The sequence below is a fragment of the Dermacentor silvarum genome, chromosome 2, assembly GCF_013339745.2.
Source record: "Dermacentor silvarum isolate Dsil-2018 chromosome 2, BIME_Dsil_1.4, whole genome shotgun sequence".
Taxonomy (NCBI): Eukaryota; Metazoa; Arthropoda; class Arachnida; order Ixodida; family Ixodidae; genus Dermacentor; species Dermacentor silvarum.
This window is the reverse complement of record NC_051155.1, coordinates 165,295,525-165,321,946: the sequence shown is the minus strand read 5'-3', so window position 1 is coordinate 165,321,946 and position 26,422 is coordinate 165,295,525. Positions and strand designations below refer to the sequence as shown.

At 48.7% G+C, this 26,422-nt stretch overlaps 1 protein-coding gene and 1 non-coding gene across 2 annotated transcripts in view; one reads left to right on the top strand and one right to left on the bottom strand.

The window, feature by feature from the left end:
- The window catches only part of LOC119440535 (cathepsin B-like), a 329,365-nt gene extending 303,480 nt beyond the window's left edge, over window positions 1-25,885 (bottom strand). Inside the window, exon 1 of the mRNA XM_049661834.1 lies at window positions 25,831-25,885. Within this exon, the coding sequence (XP_049517791.1) occupies window positions 25,831-25,882 (52 nt within the window). The 5' untranslated portion in view covers window positions 25,883-25,885. The remainder of the gene's footprint in view (window positions 1-25,830) is intronic.
- Trnal-uaa (transfer RNA leucine (anticodon UAA)) lies at window positions 14,417-14,500 on the top strand. Its single transcript has one exon. It is a non-coding gene; the product is annotated as a tRNA-Leu (tRNA).
- Window positions 25,886-26,422: the final 537 nt, after the last annotated feature.

Below are 26,422 nucleotides of genomic sequence, written 5' to 3'. Positions count from 1 at the left end.
GTCGTGAACAGCGCTGGCCATAACAGGCGACGCCAAGGCATCACCGTACAAGGACTCACTTTGGAGAGCGGTCGGCACCACCTCAGACGACATGAGGTGACTAGGAACAACACTGAGGAAGCCCGCTCGGCGCGCCGTCATTCGCTAAATATCGCTAAGTATAGATGGCAATGTGCAGCTCTTTTGCGAACCTCTTTCACGCCGACACGGGTCACTGTAGATGCAGGACTGGGCAGGTACCGCTGTTCGAAGAGACTCTTTGACGCCGACTTGGAGTACTGGGTCGGTGCCATTCTGTCTGTTCTGGTCTCCAATGAACCTCTTTGATGCCAACTTGGGTCATTGCGTATGCGCCAGTAAGTGTGCGCCGCCCTTCAATGAACTCTTTGACATCAACTGGGGAAACTAGGCATGTGCCACTGGAAATGTGCCGCTTTACAAGGACGAAGAAGATCCCTTAATACTCTCCCATACTGAGCGGAATCGAACCCACGTCACAAGCGTTCTTGAAGGAGAGCAACCCGACGCATCAGCACGCTGCGCCAGAAAAGCTCCGAGTATGGGCCGCTTTTAACAGTGGATCTGGAGCTGCTTAAGCCGGCTGTTATTCCGTTAGTCGTTCACCAAAAATGTGGGCCGATCCTGGCGGTTGTGCAGAGAGGGTCCAAGCGCAATGGCAAATACCCCTGGCAACTAGCGATGCTGAGCCTGGCTAAGTCTAGCTAAGCGTGGTTGGCACTACTTAATCTTATTCAGCCACTGATAGCCAATCAATAGCTAATCGATAATCGATCAATAATCAATATATTCCGGAAAATTCCGGGGATGACTTGGTAGTGCTTGGCCTAGCCCAAATACTTAGCCAATACCTTGCGATAGCCAATCAATAGCCAATATCCAAGAGAGGGTGTTACGTATCAGGGGCGGCAGAAGACTATCGTCTTTCGACGTCATTTGCACGGAAGCAAGCAGATATGCGGTCAATTTTTTTAATGAAAACCTTACCGTTCTAATACAAAACGCATTACCGTGAACAGTCATCGTGAGATGCGTTCCGCGGCAATCTTTTTTTTTTGTATGATTTTCGTCCGACTTCGCATATTGTGCTACTTCTAATGCAACTCGCATTGGCCCCAATGAATTCCTTTTCATTCTTGTTCATACTTTCTTCTTGGATATACTCTGTTAATTTTTGTTTAGAGGTCCTAACAGGAGGGGTTTCTTACGTATCTCCTTTTGCCTGTCAAGATCTTTTGTGCCAGGGCTGCTCCTTAATGAACGACTGCCGCACAATCTGGTGCTTAGCGTTTCTAAGGAGGCATGTACAAGAGTGAAGATAAAAATTTTAAGGGCGCGGCCGTCGCCTAGCTAGGAGGATCACCTGAATGAATTATCCAGCCCCCCATCCCGCGCACCCCCAGGGGCCGCGTAATGAAAACTCATTGCCGCTGACTCATGAATCATGATGTGCCACGATGGAAAATAAGACCTCGACGATTTTGTTAACCTTTATTTTTGTCTTTTCCTTTCCTGTGCGTATAGCCTTAGTGGCAGCCGGCCTTCATCCTAACTTTTAACGCGCTGCGTATAAATAAATTCACGCTCACCCGCAGCCTCCACGCCAGATTGCGTTTAAAACTATCTTTCTTCAAAGCATCAGCAAAACTTCTACGAATTTCAGCGATATTCGTCGGGGACATACGGGCTTTAATATTTCCTTGAATCGATAGCTGAATATGCGCCTAACGAAGTCGCTGTATTTAAAACAAACATGTAAAATGAAAACGGCGGGAAATGGCAATAATTTTTGCACTTGTGTTGTACACTTTACGCGTGTGTGTGTATAGAATGTGTCTCTGTACAAAGCAATAACCACACTGGTCTTTACAGTAACCGAACACCTCTCGAAATAAAAGAAATATCACCAGCCCTTCCCCTTTGGAGAAAATGGGGGTAAGCGAAGCTTGTCGTGTGTGTATCTGACCTTCGTGATGATTTTCTTACTTTCTCTCTCTCCCTTTCTTTTTTTTTTTGTCCCTGGTATGTGCCAATGAGCTTGGACCGTTTCTGCACTATCGCCAGGATCGGCCCATTTTTGAGTGTGACACCGCCACCGCCACCACCGACACTTGTGAGCCTATAAAGCTTCGCTTAAAAATCTTTGGTATTACGTGCCATAACCACGACATGATTATCAGACACGCCGCAGTGGGTGGCTCTATATTAATATCTGCCACCTGGGGTTCTTTAACGTGCACCCAATTCTACACGAGTGTTCCTGCATTTCGCCCCCAGGGAAATGCGGCCGCCATCGCCGGGAATCGAACCTGCGACCTCGTGCTTATAAGTGCAACAACAAAGCCACTAAGCCAGTGCGGCGGGCCACCTGCTCAAGTTTCGCAAAGTTACAGAAAGTTTATCATTTGAGGCACGACAGTACTTTTTTTTTATTTCAAGTTGTATAGACGAAAAGAACGCGATCGTCCGCCTGTTACCCGGTCGCCGAAATGTTGCATAGGAAGGAGAAACAGTAATTAAATAATGTTATAATCTTTCATTCGGAGTGTCACAGCTAGAGTTATGCATAAAGACCGGGAAAGATCATTGACCTGTTTTTGGATGAAGAGGCTGAAGGAAAGAAAATCAGCTGACAAGCAGTAAAAGGACCAGTGCCTGTCAACCAGAGCCGGTATTTAAAACAATGAAAAAAATTGTTATGCACAATCTGTTAAAAAAAAAAACAGATGCTAGCCAATCCTTATGCTGGACATATCATTAACAAAGGCTGCCAGCCAATGGCGAAGAGAACCTACGGCAAAAATATTTCCTGAATTTAACCTCAGATTCTTGGAATACCAAGAGGCAAAGCGTTAAGCAAAGCGTTGGTTCGAGCTAGTTGATAAGGCATAACTTTTAGATTGGGCTTGTTGTGTAGCATTTGTGCCTGTCGTTCGGTTTGTTTTACGGACAGGAGGCGGTTAAGCGCGGCCTGTCAGTGGGCTTCTTCGAGTTTCGGAGTTCTGGCAGCCAGACGGCAGCCAGCTAGTTCCGGTCCTGATAGGAAATCACGTGAGCTGGGATCCCAAGACAACCCGAAGCTTCCCGAAGTTTGTAATATATCGAACGCCCGGACAGCTGGCCGCGGGATAAACATGGGATAAACGTAAACCTGCGACCACCATGCCAGCGGCCGCGCTCGGCGTAGTCGGTTTATTTATGGGTTGCCAGCTTGAAAATATGTAGTTGCATTCGGGAATACGATCACTTCTGCGAGATTTCGCGCGACTGGGCAGAGGACGCACGCAGGGCACCTCACTTTGCACAGCGCAACAAACGGCCTGCGACGCCTCCGATGCCAAGACGCGAAATCGCCCGTAAGTGATCGCGAAAGTGATCGCTCGAGGATGCCTCGAGGACGTCGGCCACCGGCGACATTTGAAATCATTTGACAAGACACGTTAAAGCAGGATGTCGAGCGATGTGAAGAGGGGTTTCTACCAGAGAAAGATGAACCGAAAAGGCAGCGCGCAATGTGTGGGAATGAGCGTCTACAACTTGACGGACAACTTACGCGGAACACGATGAAGATACCACGCAAGCATGGTCGAGAGCGCAGCGCGCTGTTCACTGCCGGGAAGAAGCATTCACGGGACACACAGACACACACACACACACACACACACACACACACACACACACACACACACACACACACACACACACACACACACACACACACACACACACACACACACACACACACACACACACACACACACACACACACACACACACACGGCCGGGAATGGCGCCGACGAGGATGCGAGTGCTCTTAGAAGTCGAAAACCACGTCAGCCGTGGCGGCGCGCGCTAGCGTTCGACGTAAGCCAGTTGGCTGAGCGAGGCAAATGTCCTCAAGCGCCCGCGTCGCGGTCCGTCAAGTCCCCACAAACATGGCGGCGGGAGCTCATCGCCTCTTTTAAATGCGAAGTATTTCTTGGCGAACATTTGCTACTTTGACAGTATCTATCTATCTATCTATCTATCTATCTATCTATCTATCTATCTATCTATCTATCTATCTATCTATCTATCTATCTATCTATCTATCTATCTAGCCGCATAGTCTTTGTGCTCTCATGGTCGTTTCGTCAACTTGGTATGTACCGATATTGGCATACTATGAAAAGAGTACATGACGAACATAAATGACATGTCATGACATGCGTGTCATGTAGGTCATGAAACAGCCGCCTACGTCTTCGTGCTCTTATGGTCGTTTCGTTAACTTGGTAGGTACCAAAATTGGCATAGCATGACAGAAGTGTATGACGAAGATAGGTGATAGGTCATGACATAAATGTGATGACATGCGTGTCATGTCATCACGCGTCATGACATGCGTGTCATGACAATGACTCAGCGAAAGAGATTAACACTCAAAATCCACTGAAAGGGGTTCGGACGTGGGTACTAACTGAAGGAAACACTAAAGGATGATAGCAGAATTCATAGTCATGAGAACGATGACTCAGCGTAATTGACAATGACTCAGCAAAAAAAAAAAGATTAACATGCAATAGCCACTGAAATGTGTTCGGATGGGGGCACTAAGTGAAGGAAACATCAAAGGATGATGGTAGAAGTCATAATGATGGGCATGACTCAGCAAAAATGAGAATGACACAGCGAAAAAAGATTAACACTCAAAAACCAAAGGAATGAGTTCGGATGGGGTACTAAGTGAAGGAAAAGGCTAAAGGTAAAACAGCTAAAGGTAAAAGCTAAAGGTCGAAGCCATAGTCATGAGCATGACTAAGGCTTTCGCCTTAAGGTCTCGTAGGCGTAGCTAAAAGTACTCCTGAGGACTCATGACATGAATGTCATGACATGCGTGTCATGTAGTTCATGAAGGAGCCGCCTACGTCTTGGTGCTCTCATGGTCGTTTCGTTAACTTGGTAGGCTCCTCTCACACTGCTTCGCATAACATCGATTCCCACAGGGCATGGGATCCGCCGGATTTTTTGTCCTCTGCTAGCCAGAGAACTTCCAGAGACCAAAATCGTCGTGGCTGGTTCTGGCAGCCCGCGGGTAGTCAAAATCGAAGTAGACCAGTGGTGAGCGGCTCCGTCGGGTATAGTTCATGGGGCGTAGACGCGGTCGGCTCGTACCTCGGCGTGTGCGGGACTGTCCCATGTGTTGGGCGCACAGTAGTCGGGACACTAGTGAGCGCTGAGTTAGTGGGTCGCTTTGCTGCTCTTTGTGATCTGTTGCCTACGAGGCTCTTGTTGTCGCCATTTCCTGCTCTGTTTCTTTTTTTTCCTACTTGCACAGCTTCTCCATTCCTCGATTAATCCGGGGTCGATGCAAAGCCCTTGTAAGAGACTGGCGTGAAACCTGTCCATCTCATGGAAATTACTGTAGTAATAGGTTTTCATAGAACGGATGCTCTCTCTTATCGCTGTTTCGCATTTTTTGCGTTTGTCTATTAAGGTGTTTTACTTCCCTTGTTCTTATGTTTAGCTTTTGCTTCCATCCTCTACTTCCTAAATAGTTGGCAGGCAATGGGGGTACACTCTCCGTGGCAGTTGCCAGCCTGCTTCCACCGCATTTCCCTTTTTGTCCTTTGTATATGTATGTGGTCACACGGAATGATAATGAAGATAATAATAATAATAATAATAATAATAATAATAATAATAATAATAATAATAATAATAATAATAATAATAATAATAATAATAAATTAAGACCCCTACCCTACCTGGAACAGGGGTGCACGCGAAGCTTGTCCAACCCTATAGGGAAGGGATTGCTTAGTTTCTTTAGCCTTTGAGAGACATTAAAGCTTTGTCGTTGTGCTTAGGTGATGGCAGCCCTAACCTGAGGATCGGCCCGTCGTTGTCGTTTCGCTTCGACTTCAGCTTGCCGAAGCTCTCGATTCGCCCGGCGAGCACGTTCACGGGCCCGCTCCCACTACCGTTGTTTCAACGCAGCCTGCTGTTCGGCCGAACGGACCAAACGCGGCCTCCCAATTTGACTGCCGGGACCGAACTGGCAGGAAAAGGAGGGCGCGAGGCGAGCGAACACGCGATCGCACCTTTTCCCTCCACCGGAGGGAGGAAACGGCTGTGAAACATCTTCGTTTGCCCAGCGTACACTGTAGAGCGTGCACGTGTTACCGGCGCGCGCATTGCGCCACGTCTACTTCTTCATGCACATCGAACCCTGCTTTAAAGGGCGCGTATGATGAGCCGGCAGTGACTAGATTAACATGTCATCCAATAAAACATTACTAATTGTGCATAGTCATAGAATGGTGGGTACAATGAGTCACACACAGAAAAACAGAAGAGGCACTGTTCCGCTTTAAAAGGGTGGTAATGCTAACCACCTCACCAAAATTGGATTCCAGTCCGGTTGAACATCAAGTCCATCATAAACATGCTTTAGGTGCACAGTCATCTGGATGAAATTTATTCTTGTAGGTACAACCGGTTCGTCGACATGTTAATGTATTAAATATCATGAAAAAAAAAGCCGACAGTGACTAGATCGGTTAGCGTGGTGGTCTCGCAACCCGAAGATCAGTTGTTGGAATCCGCAGCCCGACGAGCATTTCTTTTTTTTTTTTTTTCCGCGGCTTGGGTTTTTTCGTTACGCCAAAACCAACACCGACGCCGACACGACTGAGGCAATAATAATAATGTTGTTAAGCTGGACGTAGCGAATATTCTAGTCATCACTTTCTTTGTCGTAGTGTGCTAATTTCGGTGGAGAGCAGGCATTCCGTGACTTAGCAAAGTGGTACGAACTGAGTGCTCGAGGGATGCCCGGAAGCCTGCGAGCACACGATAGTCTCGTCGTGTGCTTGCAGGCTTCCGGGCATCCCTTGTAGAGGGAGTATGTAATGCATGATCTTTGGATATTTTTCGGTTGTACGTATACCAGCTGCACTCTTTCTTTATTTTTTCATTTCGTGCACGGTGGAAGGCGCGCTGAGTTGTTTCTTGCATTCACCAAAAGCAGCGTGTAGCTCTATACGTATGTATACACCTTTAAGGCACGGTGCACACAATTGTGTGCGAGTCTTGTTTTCGCCAGGAAGCCGCAGGGGTGCGCCGTAGACGAGTTCGGCCGCTGAACAGCCAAGGTCGCGACGAAGGACGGCACGTAGGCCGAGAAGCACCATAGGAAGGTGGTCGACCCAGTGCTCTCGATCCAGGTGCGTAGTGAGTGCAGCCTTGAGCTGGCGATGGAGACGCTCAACCATGCCGTTGGCACAGGGATGATATGCAGTGGTACGGCAGTGCTTAGTGCCAAGCAGGCGGTTGAGCGAAAGTGAAGAGTGTGCAGTCAAATTGCCGGCCGCGATCAGTTGTCACAATGCTGGGGCAGCCGAAGCGGGAAACCCATGCTGAAACGAAGGCTTTGGCGACCGTTTCCGCAGTGATGTCCGGAATGGGCACTGGCTTCGGGCCAACGGGTGAAGCGGTCGATCACTGTGAGAATGTAGCGACCGTCGTGAGAGTGAGGAAGTGGTCCAACCAAATCAAGATGGACGTGGTCAAAACGGCAGCCAGGGGGCAAGAACGACTGTGTGGCAGTCTTCGTGTGGCGGGTCACTTTGGCGGTCTGGCATGCGAGGCACGAGCGGGCCCACTGACGAACATCGGTGTTAATGCTTGGCCAACGCTTTGAACTGTTACTCGTCTGGCTTGTGAATAAACGAATGCGAAATTGCCTTCCTCTGCGCTCCTTGTGTTCGCACTGCATCCCGCTGCGAGTAATGAGAACAGATCTAGAAGACCGTGCATTCACCTTACCGCAAACGCCGGAGGTGACCAGGATGTGTACGAGGCACTATTTTTGGACACCCCTTACCACGGTGAGGGACTCAGACGAAGGCAAGATCGCATGTTACCTTGGCGAATAAAAAAAATTGCCACGTGTTACATTGAAGAACCAAGACTAAAAAATACCATCTTGCTGAGAAATTTGGGGAGAAGCCGCAGAGTTACAAGGGAAAAAATATTTTTTTTTTCTTTTTTAGTTTTAAGATAGAAATGCAGGTCACCATATACCGACAACCGCACTCTCGCCGGGTAGGTGCGTGAAGGGATGGGACAAATGTACGGACGGATGTTACAAGCGTGCCATTTAAATTGGCGTGGTGGCTGATGCCACCAACTTTGTTATTTTTGCTTCTGGGATGCTTCAGCTGCTCCCTTCGCAAGTGTTGACATGGTCATGTCACAGCCATGATCTCGACCGTTATAATAATATTCGTCACTAAGTAAACGTTCAGCTCAGCCGTTTTAGTGCCGTCACGTGAGAAGCAGCTTGAGATGCTGGTTGTCACAGCGACGGAACCTGCAGGTGACGTGCTCTATGGTAAAATGTTCAAGCCGGTTGGTGCTTAAGTCTTTGCTCTTTCGGACGAATTGGCATAATAGCACCGGTCTCAGTATTTTTTGTCTCTATAGTGTGGTACATAAATCGGTTGTCCCACGTAACTTGGAGATACACATACTATTTTTGCACTTTGCCTAAACACACAATTAGTATCATTTAACGATTCAACTTTTAAAATATTATAGTTAAATGAAAAGTGTCGATCAAAAATGAGATGAGAGCAACAAGAAAAATGTTAATCCAGATTTGTATTGCTCAATACGTGGTACATAAAAGTGTTCTTCCAAGCAAGAGAGAAGCCCAAGATCACACGCAAAGTGCCGCGAGCGGCCAGTCGCGCGCCAATTTTTCGTGTATTTGAGGACTTCTTTCATGCTTGGAAAAACACTTTTATGTAGCACGTATTGAGCAACAGAAAGGACAATCACAAGTTTTTCATGTTGCTCTACAATTTTTTCATTCACACTTTTGATCTAATATATTATTTGAAAAGTTAATTGATTTATTATTGAATGGATTGATTGAAATTGATCGAACATTGACAAGTTTGGCTCAAATTACGGGGTACAACCGGTAAATTGATACAGGTGTGACATTCTCACGAACGCTTTGTAACACACAAACACGTGCACCACTCTCGCGCATGCACGCACACACGCACGCACACAAACCACACACATAAACACGCGCATGCACGTAGCCCCCACACAAACAAACACACACACCCCCACGCCCACTTAACCGTATACCCCACACAAACACAACCACACGCACACACACAACACCATCCTACATGCACGTGCGCATGTAACCACAAACACACACACGCACGCACGCCACCTTCGACACACACGTGCACCACACGCACACCCGCAAACCACACACACACAAACACACACATGCACATTCCCAAATCCACACCCCCACGCACAAACATAAACACGCGCATTCCCACAACCCACCACACAGGCACCCACGCAAGCCCAACCACACCCCTTACACTCACAACCCGACACAGGCACACACAAAGACATCCCACTGATACGCTCGCGCGCAACCACGCCCACATACACGCATACACATACACTCACATACCCACGCAAACACACACAAACGCACGTACGCGCCCACACAAACTCACACGCGCACGCACACACCCTCTCACAGGCACGTGCACATGCTCACACACAAGCCCCACGCACACACGAAAAACCCCTCACACACAAACGCACACTCCCGAATCGACCCCCCGACCCACATAAACACCCACGTCCGCTCAACTACACCCCTCACACACACAACCACGCACACGCACACACACACCCTAGCCATACGCCCACGCGCACGCTCACAAACCCACATTCACCCACCTGCACACGCACACGCTCGCACAAACGCAGATAAACGCACATACGCACCCACAAACAGACACACAGACGCGCGCAAGCGAAGTAAGCCCCCCCCCCCCCCCTCCCCAAAACTCCACTTACACATACACAACACACACAGAAACACACGCCTGCATATCCACACACGCACACACAAACACACATGCCATGGTTACTTAGTGGCTATGGTGTTACGCTGCTAAGCACGAGATCGCGGGATCAAATTCCGGCCACGGCGGCCGCATTTCGTTGGGGGCGAAGTGCAAAAGCACGCGTGTACTTAGATTTAGGTGAACGTCAAAGAACCCCAGGTGGTCAAAATTAATCCGCAGTCCCACAAAATGGCGTGCCTCATAATCAGATAGTTGTTTTGGCACGTAAAACCACATGATGTAATCTTAATACGCGTACGCGCATACACGCGGACACGCACGCACGCACGCACGCACGCACACACACACACACACACACACACACACACACACACACACATCCACACGCACATACCTACATACATACATACATACATACCTACATACATACATACATACCTACATACATACATGCATACACACATACATGCTTACATACATACATACATACATACATACATACATACATACATGCATGCATACATACATATATACATACATACATACATACATACATACATACATACATACATACATACATACATACATACATACATACATACATACATACATACATGCATACATACATACATACATACATACGTGCATACATACATACATACATGCATGCATACATACATACATACATACATACATACATACATACATACATACATACATACATACATATATACATACATACATACATACATACATACATACGCGACGTCGCGCGTGTATTTGGCCGAGTAGACGAGATTGTACGTACGTACAGACAGTTTATCATAGCTCTAGACAAATTGCGTACATTTCCAATGGTCGTAGTTGCTTCAGTCATTGTTTTCCTATGTCTTGTTCCTGGTCACGTTAATCTCCATGCAAATTAGTCTGTGATTTACTAATTGCGAGAGGGAACTTAAGAGCACGAGTCTCCATAAGTGTGCACAGCTCAAATGCTTTAACTTTGGCGCAACAGAGGCCTGAAAGAAAGGAGACGCATGGAAACAAGGAGTTCCAACATGAGTCCTGACATCTAAGGAACTAAAAGAAAACTTGTTCTTACAATAACGCAGATGATGCTGCTTGAGAAAATGCCATGGAAGGATGGAGTGCAAACTAAATAAAATAAAACGCCCACACACTAGGGCGTAGAACAGCTGTAGGAGTAAGAGCAACCCCTGCGCTGAAGCACCAAGATAATCCTAGGGCTTCATTCCTTGCTCCTTTTGAGGTTACCGTCTGGGGTAGAAGGTTAGCGTCACGATGCAAACAATCTAAAAAAAATTATGCTTGTGAGGTTAGCCCAACGCGATATGCAGGCCGCATCCCAACGGATGCACTCTGCATTTATGCTAACGTTGTCTCAGTGGACATATACTCCTTCGAGTCAATGTCAGTCTAAGGGCCACGAGAGCTCTTAGCGTTTCTTGTGCGTCTTATGTGCACCCAAGCAAAGTATATCGGACTGCGGCGGCCGTCAACCAGTTCCCGGGCTCGCTCGCTTGCCGCGGTCACATCGGAACGCGGCGACGTTCGCATGCCGCGCGCGCCCCTCGCGTGCCTCCGGAAGTGCGCCATTATGAGCAGCAGTTGCCGGAGGGCCTAGAAAAGCTCGAAGTTGTGCGTGTGGCAACCGCGCGTGCTTACGTCGAAAGGGAAAACAGACTCGATGTACCGGATGTCATTAATGATTCGCTTTCAAGTGCACGATGCGTATGCATTCCTTATTAATTCTTCCGAGCAATGTGACCTTGCCTCACGTGCATGCTCCACGTAAAAAAGGGCCAAGCGACTTCGACTAAAAGCCCGGCCACGTGCTGAGCTTGGTCCGAACCATGCAGTGGCCATGTCTGGTAATAGTATATTGCACGGCTCAAGTAGCCGTATGCAGCCGGGCGTAAAGGCTGATGTCTCGTGCATAGGAAGGAGAACAGGAGTAGCGTTGAGTCTTGGTTTTTGCAGTTTTCTGGTCGAATCCCACCGTTGCTCTCTTCGTGACCCCCCCAAAAAAAGCAGGCCGTTTCGTCCGAGCTGCGACACATTCGCAGTGGTAGCCATACCTCAGCGTTACGTACACGAGAGGATTCGCAGTTTTCACGAAGTATAGGAGACACGAAGTAGCAGTCGAGTAGACAACCCGGTGTGCTGTACTTTTCCCAATTTCTGCTACGCATTTTGTTTGAGTTGGTTTGCAGGTCGCGTTTGCCTCCGCTGCGCCTCTTAAGCCAGGCAGTTGTGTTGAAGCAGCGGTGCGTTGCAGCAAAGTATAGGAGAAGGCCTCGCTGATATACCGAGTGTTAATTTCTGCGAAGATTTTAACCAATCTTTTAAAAATCCCCTGTGGCAGTTAGTGCAATTATAATCCTTGAGCTGGAATTCTCAAAGGAGTGTCGGGGGGGGGGGGGGCATTATATACACTAAATATCAAAATGCATAACACATGGCACCCGTTTCGAGATATGAATTCCCCAAATTTGCAGAGAAATACATTGGCGGTCGAGTTACTTTTGTGCTTCAATGAATAAAACGGCTAGGCAGTGGAGCGACACCACATATGGCCGCAAGTTTAATGGTGCATATCTCGAAAATGGTGTCATCCACATAGCTCTTTTCAAGTGGATATGCCTTGCACTCTCACCGGCTACAATTTGTAAATTGTATCGAGTGCCGTAAGGTTACTAGTGAAACGCTTAATTATAGAATTCTTGGAAATTTTTCCATTACACATTTCGATTTCTCGTGCAAGTAATGTCCGCCTCTTCGAGGGGACCTGCTAAATGACTATAGAAAGCAGCTATTTGCCTCATGCGATTTTTGAAAATTGCTTAAAGTCCTCGCAGAAACACGTGAAATAGCAGAACAGCCGCATACGCGCAAAACTACGATTCCGTACTTGCGAGGCAATAAGAAGCATCACGCGTGCGCATGCAGAAAGGGCTGCATTAAAGTGTTATAAATGATGCTCCTATACAAGAGGCTTTACAGCGTTACTGACGACATGCGGTGTTCCTAAGCGCTCTACCCACGTCACTACTTAACTTTCTCAGCCCGGCATGGTCTTCAAGATGCCTGGCTGGGGCAGGAGTTTTCGGGCTCCCACACATTTTCCAAAGTACAGGTGCTCCTATAGTGTTCAAGCGCTGTCATTCCATAGTCACGTACCATCCTGACAGTGGTCGGTATCCTACCAGGTATTTTGGTACTATTCCCATCCATCACTTTAAAGTAAAGTATCGAGTAGCATAAATTGGCTAGTCTTTGTACGTCCAGAATCAGCAGCCCTATCGACAAAAGCGCAGTTATATATTGTGCTCTGGCAGGTCAACTGTGAAAGTTTAGTAAAAATATATACTGCCGCTTCGTACTACTCTCGGGTAGACGACCACTTTGCCATTCAGATCGGGCTCTTCATCTAAACTTTCTTGCATGCTGAAATATGCTTGAAATGACAATAGTGCAGTGGCGTTACTACAAATCAGGCACAAAACTGTATCGGGTGCAGTATATCTATAGGGTTGATAAACAAAGGACTTGTTTTCGTGAAGCAACAGAGGTATTTTTTTTTTTGTCTCCATTCCAGCACGGCAGCCCTGCATTATTGGTCGGTTTCTTTCCTTCCTAACATAACGTGGGTACAGCTCTGACAAAGTATCCTGTCGGCGTAAACAATACCGCATGCAGGTGGAAAGAGTGCGCGCCGAAAACCCGGGGTCATAAATCTTTCGAGCATTGGGTACTTGTTCCTGGGATTCTCTAAGTATGCGCCGCGCAAAGGCCAGGTGTCTTCATCCTTCATGCCTCGTTTCTTGGCTATGGTGCCCAGGACGAAAGTATGCTCTGTAGTGCGCAATTTCCTTTTTTCTCTGTATCGTAACACGATTTTTCAACCCAGGCTGGCCGCTATGCAGATACCCTTCATAGGCAATATCCGCATTCTATACGACCTTACCCGTATCAAGATGGAGACATTGAAGTCGAGCAGAATTTTCGGTTGGTAAATTACATAGAACATTCAGTAAATATAGACATTCTAGTTTTTAAAAATGGGACAACTTTTCGAGGGTAGTTGTTCTGAGCGTTATACAATTTTTTTTCTTACCATGGATGACCAGTAATTCTGCAGGCTTCAGGAATTCCTGCGGCCTTGCACTCCTTTGCTGAAACGATAGTTACAGGTGCAAAGCAACCCGATGACAAAGGCGCTTGCAGAATGAGCAAGAGATGACGAAAATGATGGCACGATGGCGACAACGATGACCAGGAGAACGGAAAGAGCTAACTGCGTAGCAAGCTATTGAGTGCGACCGCAGTAAACATGCTATATTGCTTTTGGTATTTTTTTTTCTTCTGCTTCCTCGTCTCTCGTTTTCGCATTAATTATTCGATTTATTAGTAAGTCAAATTTTCGTCCATCGTTGCTGTCACCGCGGACTGATGGCATTGCGGCGCCTGAGGTTGTCGTCAGGATGGCCGAGTGGTCTAAGGCGCCAGATTTAAGCTCTGGTCCTCGAAAGAGGGCGTGGGTTCGAACCCCACTTCTGACAAAAGTATAGTACTTTCTATTTTTTATGGAAAATGAGACATCCACCCAAAACCACATCCACCTGATGAGACATCCACCCTAACACAGAACAACGCCGATGTGACCTTCGGGTTGTCTGAGGCAGATTTTCGTTTTGCTTTTTTTATTCGTCAGCCAATGTTGGTTTATTTGAACTGATTGGTAATCTCATCGCATGTCAGCTTTCCTTGCTGTTAATATATGCCCAAACGTGTTTTTTTTTCTAGCTTTTTGTTCCATACTCGCCAATCTTCCATGTAACTGCGTGTTTAAAGCAATGCAAGTCTGTCTCTTTTTTTTTTTATTTCTTTGTTTTTTTTATATAACTGTGGTGACAGCAATTCCGGACATCTACAGTTTTACGGCCTCTAGCTCCGAATTTGGTTATATCAATACGGTTTTACGAAAGAATAAAGAAAATCGGACCCGCCGTGGTTGCTCAGTGGCTATGGTGTTGGTCTGCTGAGCACGAGGTCGCGGGATCGAATCCCGGCCACGGCGGCCGCATTTCGATGGGGGCGAAATGCGAAAACACCCGTGTACTTAGATTTAGGTGCACGTTAAACAACCCCAGGTGGTTTAAATTTCCGGAGTCCCCCACTACGGCGTGCCTCATAAAACAGAACTGGTTTTGGCACGTAAAACCCCATAATTTAAAGAAAATCGGCCTGTTAGCAGCTCTGCCGGCCTGTTCATATCTGTCACGTCTGCAGCGTAGTTGACCACGCTTCGTCCGTTTTTTGTGGGTGATCGGAACATGGACGTGGCGGGTGCATATGACACGCTCAGCTCTAAAGGATCCGTCGTAAAGCAAGGCCGGCGCACTTGAGTGAGCATAAAGTTCTTCGATTTCTCCCCCATGGCACCACCACTGTGTGCTAGGTTTTACGAACAATCCTCACAAGCAGTGAAATATCGAAGTGTAACTTTGCAGAAAGTGTTTTCAGACAGTTTAAATATCAGCTATATTGTTTGTGATTGCCTGGTAAAACACCTAAATCCTTTAGAGGGAACCCTGAGCACCTAAACAACACCTAAACAGATTTAGAGGGAACCCTGAGAGCCTTGGTTAGTGCTTATGGGGCAAGCCTTCAAAGTTTTTTGTGTGTAACTTTATTTAAAAAATCAAGAGAACTGTACAAGAAAGCCCTTTGAACCGATAACTTAGAAGCTAGTAGCCGGTTTGATATAGTATATGTACATAGCTCATCGGCAACGAACAAAACGCAAAGCAACTTTCAGATACAACATGTCTTAACATGACAACACAAAGTACCCACTAGTAAGCACACTAAAATTAATTTGAAAAAAGAAAATGTCACAGTTTCGCCCTAAGGGCGAAGCAATGAATGCGATAGCAACACAGCAATGTCATACGAAGTAAGGTGAGCGGCCTTGGTAGCAATATGAATTGTAGTAAACATGAGCTGATTAAGTAAGCAGGTGTGCTGTGGCGTAAGTAGACCGACATGAAGAGAGACTTGATGACCACGAGAAGGCGCGTGTGAAACGGTGGTGTTGATGAGAAGCGCTTACCGTGGGCAGCGCGTGCGAAGGGACACACCTGAGTGCTGCACTGCCGATCTGGGCAGCATTGCATGTGTAGCGTGCGTTGGAAAATGTGGCCCGACTATTACTAACTGAATGAACAAGCGTGGTGTGAGCGCGCACAAACAAACATGAATAGATCACACTGAATGACTGCAGCCAACGACTCTCAAAACGCTGGCAGCGAGCGCATACGCCGCGCAGCGGGCGAAGGTACGTGCGGTCTATCGCTTCAACGGAAACTGAGCGGCGCATGCACGGCGCATAAAGGTCAGAGCCGTGTGGAAATAAGAGACGGTGCGGTCGAACGAACGACGAGCGCGGTTGTTGGCAGCGTAGAAGTGCGCCCCCCCCCCCCCCCCCCCCCCCCCCCCGCTCCCTCCGGCGCTGGCTTCCCGCTTCCTTGGTTGCGCGTGGGAGAGATAAGAGACTGTGCGGACGAGCGACGAGCGCGGTTGTTGGCAGAGAAGTGCCCCCCCCCCCCCCTGCTCCCTCCGGCGCTGGCTTTCCGCTTCCTTGCTTGCGCGTGGGAGATTGAGTGCGTTCGCTCTCTGTGATAGCGCGCGTCCCCGCACGTTACCGCTGGGGCATACGGCGCGCGGCGAAGATTTTATCTATACGGAACCTCACAGCGACGGCGACGGCGACGGCAGAAATCCGGTTGAAGTGTCCATATAATTGCTATCGCAATAAAACCACCACGAGTACACTAGTAAAGCTCCTAGTATCGTCCCTAATTTTCATTTGTTAAACTGTCCAACCATGGATGGTAATATCTTCATTCCATCCGGTACTGCCCAAATTATCGTCTTCGCCCCAACTTACCGAGACACTAAAAACTAATATTCCGTTGGTATTGATGGGATTAATAGCAAAGAGGTAAAATACTTAAGTTATCTGTAGTGTAATCTTACCTTTGATCTTTCAGCAGTCACCTAAAACTGACAATGTCGCCATGGACTGGCGTGTTAGTAAAATAATACCCATCTGTACGAAAGGACATCGTCTATGGGCTAACAATTATCCACAAACTTGAATTATTAGCGTTTGCTCGAAAATCGCGGAGCGCATTGTTTACTCGCATGCCGCCACCTTTCTCTCATCTGCAAATTATTTCACCAAAATCAGCATGGTTTCCACAAGGGACACTCCTGTGACACTCGAGTAGCTCTTCTTTTTTTTTTGGCATGACCCCATTCTTATCTTGGTCGCAATATTCCTATAGATGCTTTTTTTCCCTAGACTTCATGAAAGCATTCGATAAAGTTCCTAACATCCCTTTTGCGCCTGCTTTCGCACCTTAGCTTACACCCGACTGTTCTTAATTGGATTCGAGGTTTTCTGTCCTACCGTCCACAATTTGTTTTCGTTAATTGACACTCCTCTGCACAATTCTCAGTAATTTTAGGCGTGCCGCAAGGATCTGACCTTGGCTTTATACTTTTTTTTTTGTTTACATAAATGACCTTCCTTCTAGCGCCTCATTTAACACCCGCATTTTGCAGATGAAAGGATTATGTGTCGAGTCATAAATGCGCCATCAATGCTGTTGGTATTGAGAGACTTATTGATAATTTGAAGGTGTCGTCATCTGCAGGACCTGTTTGCATTTCACTGAAAAGTGCTGAAGTGTACAAAAAATCTATTCATCGCTGATTCTATCGAAACTTTTTCAATCGTCATTACAAATAAATGCAGGCACTGCCCTCGGACTGGAAGGTATGGAAGGTGGTTGTCGTGCACATGTCAAGTGATGTACATTCTCTCTGTAACTACCATCCCATTTCATTAACATGAAATGGGATTGCCATGAATGCACTGGGTATGTGCCGATCTTCAATGAACGCCTCGCCAACTGTGTGTAATTGAGTATGTGCCACTAAGTGTTCGGCAAGCGCGGGAACAACTCTCAGAGTTCGCGGGCACAGGCGCGCCACGCTTCTCATCTCGGAGGCCACACTCTGATTTCTGGACTGCGCCACTGGATGGCGCAGCGTGCCGAGAAAGAAGCGCGAGAAAGGAGCCCGGTTGTCGCATGACGCGTTTCTCAGCGTTCGCACGCACCGGTGCGACATGCATTTCGGAGGCCACCCCAGATTTCCCGGCCGTGGCGCTAGATGGCGCCGTGTGTTCTTAAGCAAGTGCGAAAGAGGAGTCCCGCTGCAGTACACGCCTCGTACATAGCTCGTTTCGACGGTGGCAATGCGTTGTGTGGCTATATTGATTCGACGCTAACGTATTACCGTCATCAGTCATCTCGAGATGGGTTCTGCCGACTTTGTTTGTTTGAAGTGAGGAGGAATCTACTCAGCGAGAACCCGATCAGCGACCGACCGATCGACCAATCCAGGCAAAAACATGAGGTTGTAGGTATGGAAAGGCTCGCTCAAAAGAAAGCAATTATTTTGCAGTGAATAATGTGCCGTGGGGTGCGATAACGGCTTCCTTTCTGCCTGGCCATCTACGCGACTTCATGAGGCATCTAGGGTAGAAAGTGCTCCCAACGCGTGACAAATTAGAGCGGTGTGGTATGGTCCCATCTTCGTTGTCCACCACTTGCCCCCTTCAAGAATGCAACGAGCAGGTGCTGCTGCAATGCATCGTTGCTATGGGGTATTTCAGAGGGCCGTGCATGCTAGTTTCCGTGGCCTTGGAGTTAACCGCTTTATTACATCTGGTCGTTGCTCACGTGGCCATTTCACGCGACTTTAATTGCTGCGGGGGCCTTTTGTTTATGGCGTAACCGCTGCGAGGCAGTTGCCGCGGGACATCGCCGCCGCGATGTTTCCACTTCTGCAGAGGCTCTACTCTGAGCTACTGTCATTTCTGTCAGAGGAGTTGTTCTTCCTTGGGGAAGAGGAATTCATTCGACAGTGGTCATGCCGTTTCCTGTCGGTGGCTGACGGACGCGTATGGCTTAATTTCCGACCAGCCTGGTTCTTGTAGCCATGCCATCAAAAGTATTCTCTGATGATACATAGTATGTATACGTGCCCGTGATTTCTGTGTGTGCGTGATCTTGCACGCATGATCATTTTTAGGGGCGAAACTCCTTAGGGTGTGGGTCGTTCCCTCCTCGGTAGTAGTAGTAGTAGTAATAGTAGTAGTATGTAGCCACCTCTAGTTTATGAATTGCTCAATAGATGGCGTAAGTGGTAGCCACCTGTAGTTTTATGAAGTGTTCACTAGATGGCGTAAGTCCGTAGCTCTGGTTGGCATGGAGACCGCTATGTATGTATGTATACGCATATATACATATATATGTGTATGTATAGTATAACCGGAAGCAGACTTCCGCTTCCGTTTCCACTTCCGGTTCCGCTTCCGGAAGCTGGCTTCCTGAGAACGCTTCCGGCGTCTTTCTCTCTCGTCCGTAGCTAGGTGCGCTGCGGTGCACAAGGGCGTTCGTTCCCGACGCGTTCTCTTTCTCTCGTTCCCGACGCGCGCTCTTTCTTTCTCGTCCGTAGCTAGGGGCGCTGCGGTGCACAAGGGCGTTCGTTCCCGACGCGCGCTCTCTTTCTCGTCCGTAGCTAGTGGCGCTGCATTGCACAAGGGCGTTCGTTCCCGACGCGCTCTCTCTTTATCTCTCGTCCGTAGCTGTGGTTTACCCGAATGATCCCCCGGTGCTTCGCCCACTCATCATCATTCACTTCGTGGATATGCTGTGATTTTTTTTGTAAATACACATCTCAAAGCAACACTACAAATTTATGTAAAGTGCCTCTGTCACATCATCATTGTAAATAACTATCGCGTACTCTGTATATATTCAACATCACTTTATAGAATGTAACACCTAGTTTATGTGTAACTGTGCGTTTCCGTGGGTCTATGTGGTTATATATGTTAGTGAGTGTGGACTCGGACATTTCAACGGAAACATACCGTGTACACAGTGTTCCGTACTTTGTATATGTTATCGTCTTAGAAGAATTGTGCCGTCATTGGGACTCAGTGCTCGTATCGTCTTTTGTTGAAATAAACTTTTTCTAAACACAGATAATCCCGTCTTCCTCGGGAAAAGTAAGAGGCCGTTTCTAACTCAGCTGTTGCACAATTTCCAGCCTATTCTTTGCCCATTCCTTACGGTTTCGACTAGTCATAAACATCAGTTAAGCAGCAACGTTCTGAAACCAGATGAATAACTTGACATTGTTTTAATCACAATTAGTCAGACGGCGTGTCCCCATTAGGGCACAGAATCTTTCCTAAAAGGTCTCCAACGGCCACTGTTAACCATTGCGTAATTACGCATCATAGCCATCTTTGAAAATACGCAAATATATTTCCAATGTCCATGACAGCCTTTTTTTAGGGAACATTCACTTTTTTTTCACCAGTTATTCATTCTGTGCATTACTTGCAGAATACATCAATTCCGTATTTCAGAGTTTTCTTTTGAAGTCTATTGCTAAGTTGCTCTGCATTAGGGATCCTTGCATCTCCCAAGTGAACTCTTATTCTCGTTCTACCACAAATTTGTCAGTCCGGATTTGTGTCCCCTATTACAACTTTTCCTATATGAAATAGTTGTTGAATATCTCTATTCCCTGAGAAAATAAGAATCGCATGGTAGTGATTGAAGTAAACATTCGCAGACAACGGCTCAGCGCCAAATGCCGCAACCGCAATAAGTGATTCGCTTCATTAAACCCCCCCTAATTCTCTTAGCAAATCTTTCGTAATTCACAATGAATGGTACCATTTATTGATAAAGATCGATGTCTTCTCTTCAGTGTGCTCTCGCCGAAAGGCACTGTTCGGTACGTCGCTGTGTAAATCAATAGTAAGAAAAGCATGTATGCGTGACACAAGACATTCAAAGCGAAAGGACTGCGCAGTCGCACTACAATCGGCGGTGTCACTGTTCTAGAAAACCGGCTGCTCAGTTTTTCTTTCTGTGCGTTTTATGGCGGAGAGGCCACAACCCAGGAGCTCTACGGCGGCTGGTCAAGTCTAGGTGGATGGTCACGTCGTTGCCCTCGACGTAGGCCACGTTGGGCCGCCGAGGAGATCCGTAAAGTCCCGAGCTGCTGCAAGACATTGTGTCGTCCATTGACGGCAGCATCACGACTCGTCGCAGTAGGTCTCTCGATCTGCGCGGCACTTGCGACGAGTGGCTCGGCAATGACTTGCGTCGCGTGTGAAGCACCTTCTTCAGCGACCGTCGAAGCATCTGCCGCACCGTTTACATCCATGGACGTTGTCGCCGCTAAAACATCCTTGTCTGTGGTTAAGTTTGTCATAGTAACGTGCATGGCCCTTTTATCGGCACTCCTCGCAGCTTTCTTGGATCGCTGCTTGCGGGATTCCTTGCAAACGCCCCTACTGTGGTCGTGCACCTCTGCGACGAGGGCTTCGTTGACATTTGTGTCGGTACTGTCGAGAGATTTCACATGTGGCGTGATGTCACCGTTTGACATCTCCACGAGGCCACCAGCCGGCACGCTGGAAAGAGGAAGCTTGCGCTTCTACGCTGATCGGTGACTTAGATCTGCGCTTCCTGCTATGCTTTTCGCGCCGTTGAACGGCGTGGTGAGGTGATGCCGTGACCTCCTTGCGTGGCTGTACGAACGGTCTGCTGGACGTTGCGCCCGGCGACGTGGCTGTGCAGTAATTGTCGTCTTCTCGGCGATCCTGCTGTTCGGGTAGCCCGACCGGTGCCTTGGGCGGACAGGGCTCCCTTGTAGAAATCCTGGAGTCCGGACCCATCTTGTGGTCATCTGACAAGCCGGCTTCAGTCATTAACTGTAGGCTCATTGCGACGTCTCCTGGGCTTGACTTCGCAACCAGTCCCTCAGGTGCATTTTTGGGACGTTGTCCAAAACCTAATTTACTGTGCACGCCTGCCGCGACGGCCTCCACGGACAGTTTGCTTGGTTCTTTCGGCCACTCGAGAACCCTGTGGAAGGTGTGGTCATCACGCTTGCTGGGGATTCCCTTCGGCAGAGGACGTGGTTGGGTGGCATCAGTCGCCTCCTTGTTTTTCGTCGATGTCAGCGCTGATTCCGTGCTTGGCGCAACTCCTGCCTCAGTGTCTGGGGTCTCATCACTGCGGACCTTTAGCGCGTCAGTGCTCCTCCAGCGGTTATCATTGTCACCTGACCGGCCCTGCATATTCAACTCCCTTTCCAGCAGCTCGTCTCTCTTGGCAGACCTTGCAATTGACCTGCGTTGTTTTCGCAGATTGCGAGACGCGTTTCTCAACTTCCGTCTCGCTCTCTGCTTTCTACTACGCGATCTGCTCCTGCTTTTTGACTTTCCTTTTCTAGAAACCCCTGCCTCCGCAGGAACAGCTGCGGGAGCCCGGTCTATTTTAGTAGGATTCTCCTGACCTGCTACTGATGTTGGCATGCCGTCAGTCATAAATGTAGTGGCACTTGCGGAGCTCTTACCCGCCGACGAAAGGCGCGAAGCGATCGTTGTATCAGAACGGGCCTGGGGGTGCAGCTTCGACGTCTTTCTAGGCCTCCTCTTCCGCCTTTGACTTGCCTTAGGCGCAAGCTTTGACGCTTTTGACATTAGCGTCTGTCATGTCTGCGGATGCAGGCAGAGTCTTTCCTGCCGCTACAGCTCGCGAAATCCCCGATGATTCACCCGCGGCACGCTCAGGCTTAACACTGTCGTGGCCCTCGCGCTTGGGTGACCGCAAACAAGATTTCGAAGGCCGCCTATCCCTCTTTTGGGCCATAGGCTTCGCCCACTGTTTGGCATAGGACGCCGTCTCTGTGTCGGTCAGTTCGCGAACTTCTGGAGGTGGCGAAGTCCTTTTTTTGCGGCCGCTAACGTCGCGCATTGTTTGCAGGCTGTCGTTTTCCAGCAGAAGCTCTTCGGGAGTGATGACGCTGTCTTGCCTCAAACGCGCGGAGTGGTCAGAGAGGCTAGTGGAAGACGTCGACGTTGCGTCCGAGATAGCAATTTTCACGTGCGAGTGTCCCGCGACGCGCTCCATGTCCGTCAAGGGCGTCCCCGCTCCTCCCAATTCTTTGCGAAGTCTCTTCTTACCTTTGTTGACAGACACCATGATGGAACCGTGTCGACTTCCTCGATGGCGGACGAGGGAGCTGCGGTGCTGCGACGTCTTCGCGGACCGACCGCGCTTTTTATCCTGGAGAAACTCCTCGCGTGTCTCGCGTATCTTCCTCAGCCGCTCCTTTTGCCTTCGACTACGCCTCATTTGCGTGTAGATGTCACCCTGGAAGGCCAGCTCATTCTCCTCGGATGTGCTTATCTCCAATGACGTGTCTCCCGGCACACCGAAGGCCCGCGTCGCGGCCTCGTCTTCAGTGACCGTGCCGTCGTCGCCGTCATCCTCGATCAGCAACGGCGGGGAGCCGTCCAGCTCACGTTCGTACGTAATAGGAGCGAGCCGGCGTCGAATCGCGACGTTGACGACGTTGCTGATGGACTGCGAGATCCTGCGCACCGCAGGGCGGAACAGTCCGCTCAGGGCGCCCGAATCCCAGAGTTGGACCAGCACAACGCCGTACTTCTCGTAGAGAAGCGCCGGGTGCAGCGTCCAGGCCATTCCCGCCATGATCTCGGTGATTGATGTATGCCTTTTCTTCTTCTTCTTCTGCTCGTGATGAGGGAACGTGTCGCGTGGAGCTGAATGCTGGAACAGCACTGAATAATGATAATGTATTAGGTGCCCCTTGTATCGCACTAGGCTCATTTTGATGGTACTTGTCAGAAGAAAAGAAGTGGATTCCAAATTCGCGATCTAGAATAAACGCGAGATTCTTCTTAGGTTCACGTCTTACTGGTTAGTTCGTAAAGGTATAACAAAATGAAAGACTTAGGTTTGTGATGGGTGGTTTTTTGTGGTTTTCAAGCCTTTAACGCCGGATGCATGGGGCAGCGGCACTGCAACTAGCTGCCCCCTTTAAAGCAGTGCAGGAGTGAAGAAAAGAATGACGTGAGGGACTACACACACGGATAAAATAAGTTTATTAACCACCTTTACCCATAAAGCTATGCGTTCTTGTTAGGCATAGACAACAGCCAAACAACTTTTGCTGCTAGTTGTCTGGATCTGTGTGCAGGTTGTCCCAACTCAATGTCGTCATGGCAAAAAGAAAACAGAAGTATTTATGTGGGAAAAATGACATGCTGACGCTGTAGAGCTTGTTGCAGGCGTCATGAATTATTTAAAGTAAATGTGATAATCATATTGTTACGATGCGGAAGTCACATATAAAGATGTATTTAGAATATTTACAAGACAGACAACGATACATAAACAAGATGGCTGGCGAGACCAATTTCACCTCAACACGTCAAATCGTCTTCTTCTGACTGCTGCCACACTTGGTTGCGCCGTAACATAACCCCCGCATGTAAAGGCGCCGGTTCGTCGCTAACTATAAGGGACGTGAACTTGCGGCAAAGTAAGGGTTCAGCCGAGCGACATGCACAACTTCAATGGGTACACGCGAATCCAGCGGAGCGATCTCGTAGTCACATCGTCAAGCTGACGCAATATCGTGTAGGGCCCTGTGTAGCACGGCATCAGCTTTACAGACAAGCCGATGCGGTGACATGGTGTCTATAGGAAGACAACGGAGCCAAGAGGAAATCGGAAGTCCTGATGTCGGCTGTTGTACTGGATCTCCTGCACGGCTTGAGACGCAGTGAGCCGGGAGCCAGTGATCTGGCACGCCGTGTGAGCCCGGGCGACGACATCTTGAGTATATTCAGTGGGAGCTAGTGTTCTTCGAGAAACGAAGCAATCTGTCAAAGGGCAGAGTAGGGTGGCGGCCGAACAGAAGGCAAAATGTTGAAAAGCCAGTGGCCTCCTGACGGGATGAATTATAGGCGAAGGTGACGAAGGGTAACGTGCTGTCCCAAGCACTGTGGTTGTCAGGAACCTACATAGATAGCGTTTCTGTCAATGTGCCATTGAGCCACTCCGTGAGTCAGTTTGTCTGCGGGTGGTAGGCGGTGCTCGGCAGAGCAGGAGCGCCGTAGGTCCTCAACAACTCGGGACAAGAAGGTGCAGCCGCGATCAGTGAGGAGCTGCCGGGGCACGCCGTGATAGAGGATGACGTCATGTAAAAGAAAATTCGCCACCTCAGTTGCACAGCTTGTGGGCAAAGCTCGCGTGATCGCGTACCGGGTCGCGTAATCAGTCGCGACAACGACCCACTCATTGCCAGATTTCGACGTCGGAAAAAGGCGAGAAGATCAAGACCGACGTGACAGAATGGCTCTGAGGGCACATCGATGGGGTGAAGCTGCCCAGCGGGCAGCACAGCAGGTTCTTTGGAGCGCTGACAAAGCGCAATGGCTGCAACGTAGTGGCGCACAGAGCGGTAGAGGCCAGGCCAGTAGAAACGGCGCCGTCGTCGTCGTCATCATCATCATCATCATCATCATCATCATCATCATCATCATCATCATCAGCCTATATTTTATGTCCACTGCAGGACGAAGGCCTCTCCCTGCGATCTCCAATTAACCCTGTCTTGCGCTAGCGTATTCCAACTTGTGCCTGCAAATTTCCTAACTTTATCATCCCATCTGGTTTTCTGCCGACCTCGACTGCGCTTCCCTTCTCTTGGTATCAATAGGTAGAATACCCGGCTTCAAATCTGAAGGTCGTAAGTTCGAATCCTACTCCAGTCCACCACATTTTCAGGCATGGAGTGGTGCCTGACACCGGCAAGAAAAAAAATATATCGCCGAGAGCTAGTGGGGCTATACTAGTTCAGGTGCAACCAAACTAGGAAGGCCAACTAAGCTTCATCAAAGTCACTCCCTCACCAGAACAGGAATTGGCCTCCCTGGTGCAGTATTCGGCCACTACCTCCCTCATGACTCCGACAATTAGCGGCGCCGTACACGGTCGTAAGTACGAGAAACTCCGAGGTGACCGACAGTATAGGTGGGTCATGGAACTGCTCAATAACTGATGTCTGGAGATGGTGCGATACGACGAGTAAAAATTCTGGTCTTTCATGGCGTAAGCTGCGACGGTAGAGATCGTCGTGCCAATGCGAGCAGTGCACATAACAAGCAGGGTAGGCGTTCATCCGTCGGCGACGCGGAGGGTGCGTGATGTAGGGGGTGTGAGAACTTTGTTCAGGCGTCGGCGTAACTGGGCACTCATCACGAATATGTGCGCGCCAGTGTCAAGGAGTGCTGGGGCACCGACGCCGTCGACTACAACGTCCATCAAGTTCTGTTTGGTCAGCCAAGTGATCAGAGGGTTTTGCAGTCGAGTCGCCAATTGCAGCGTCGCCGCGGGGATCTGCATCGCTTAGTTTTCCGGAGACAGGCGTCGGGGCTGCATCGGGGATGGTGGATGACGAGCCTGTGGCGATAGGGACGACGGTCGACGGGCGAACGGGATTGC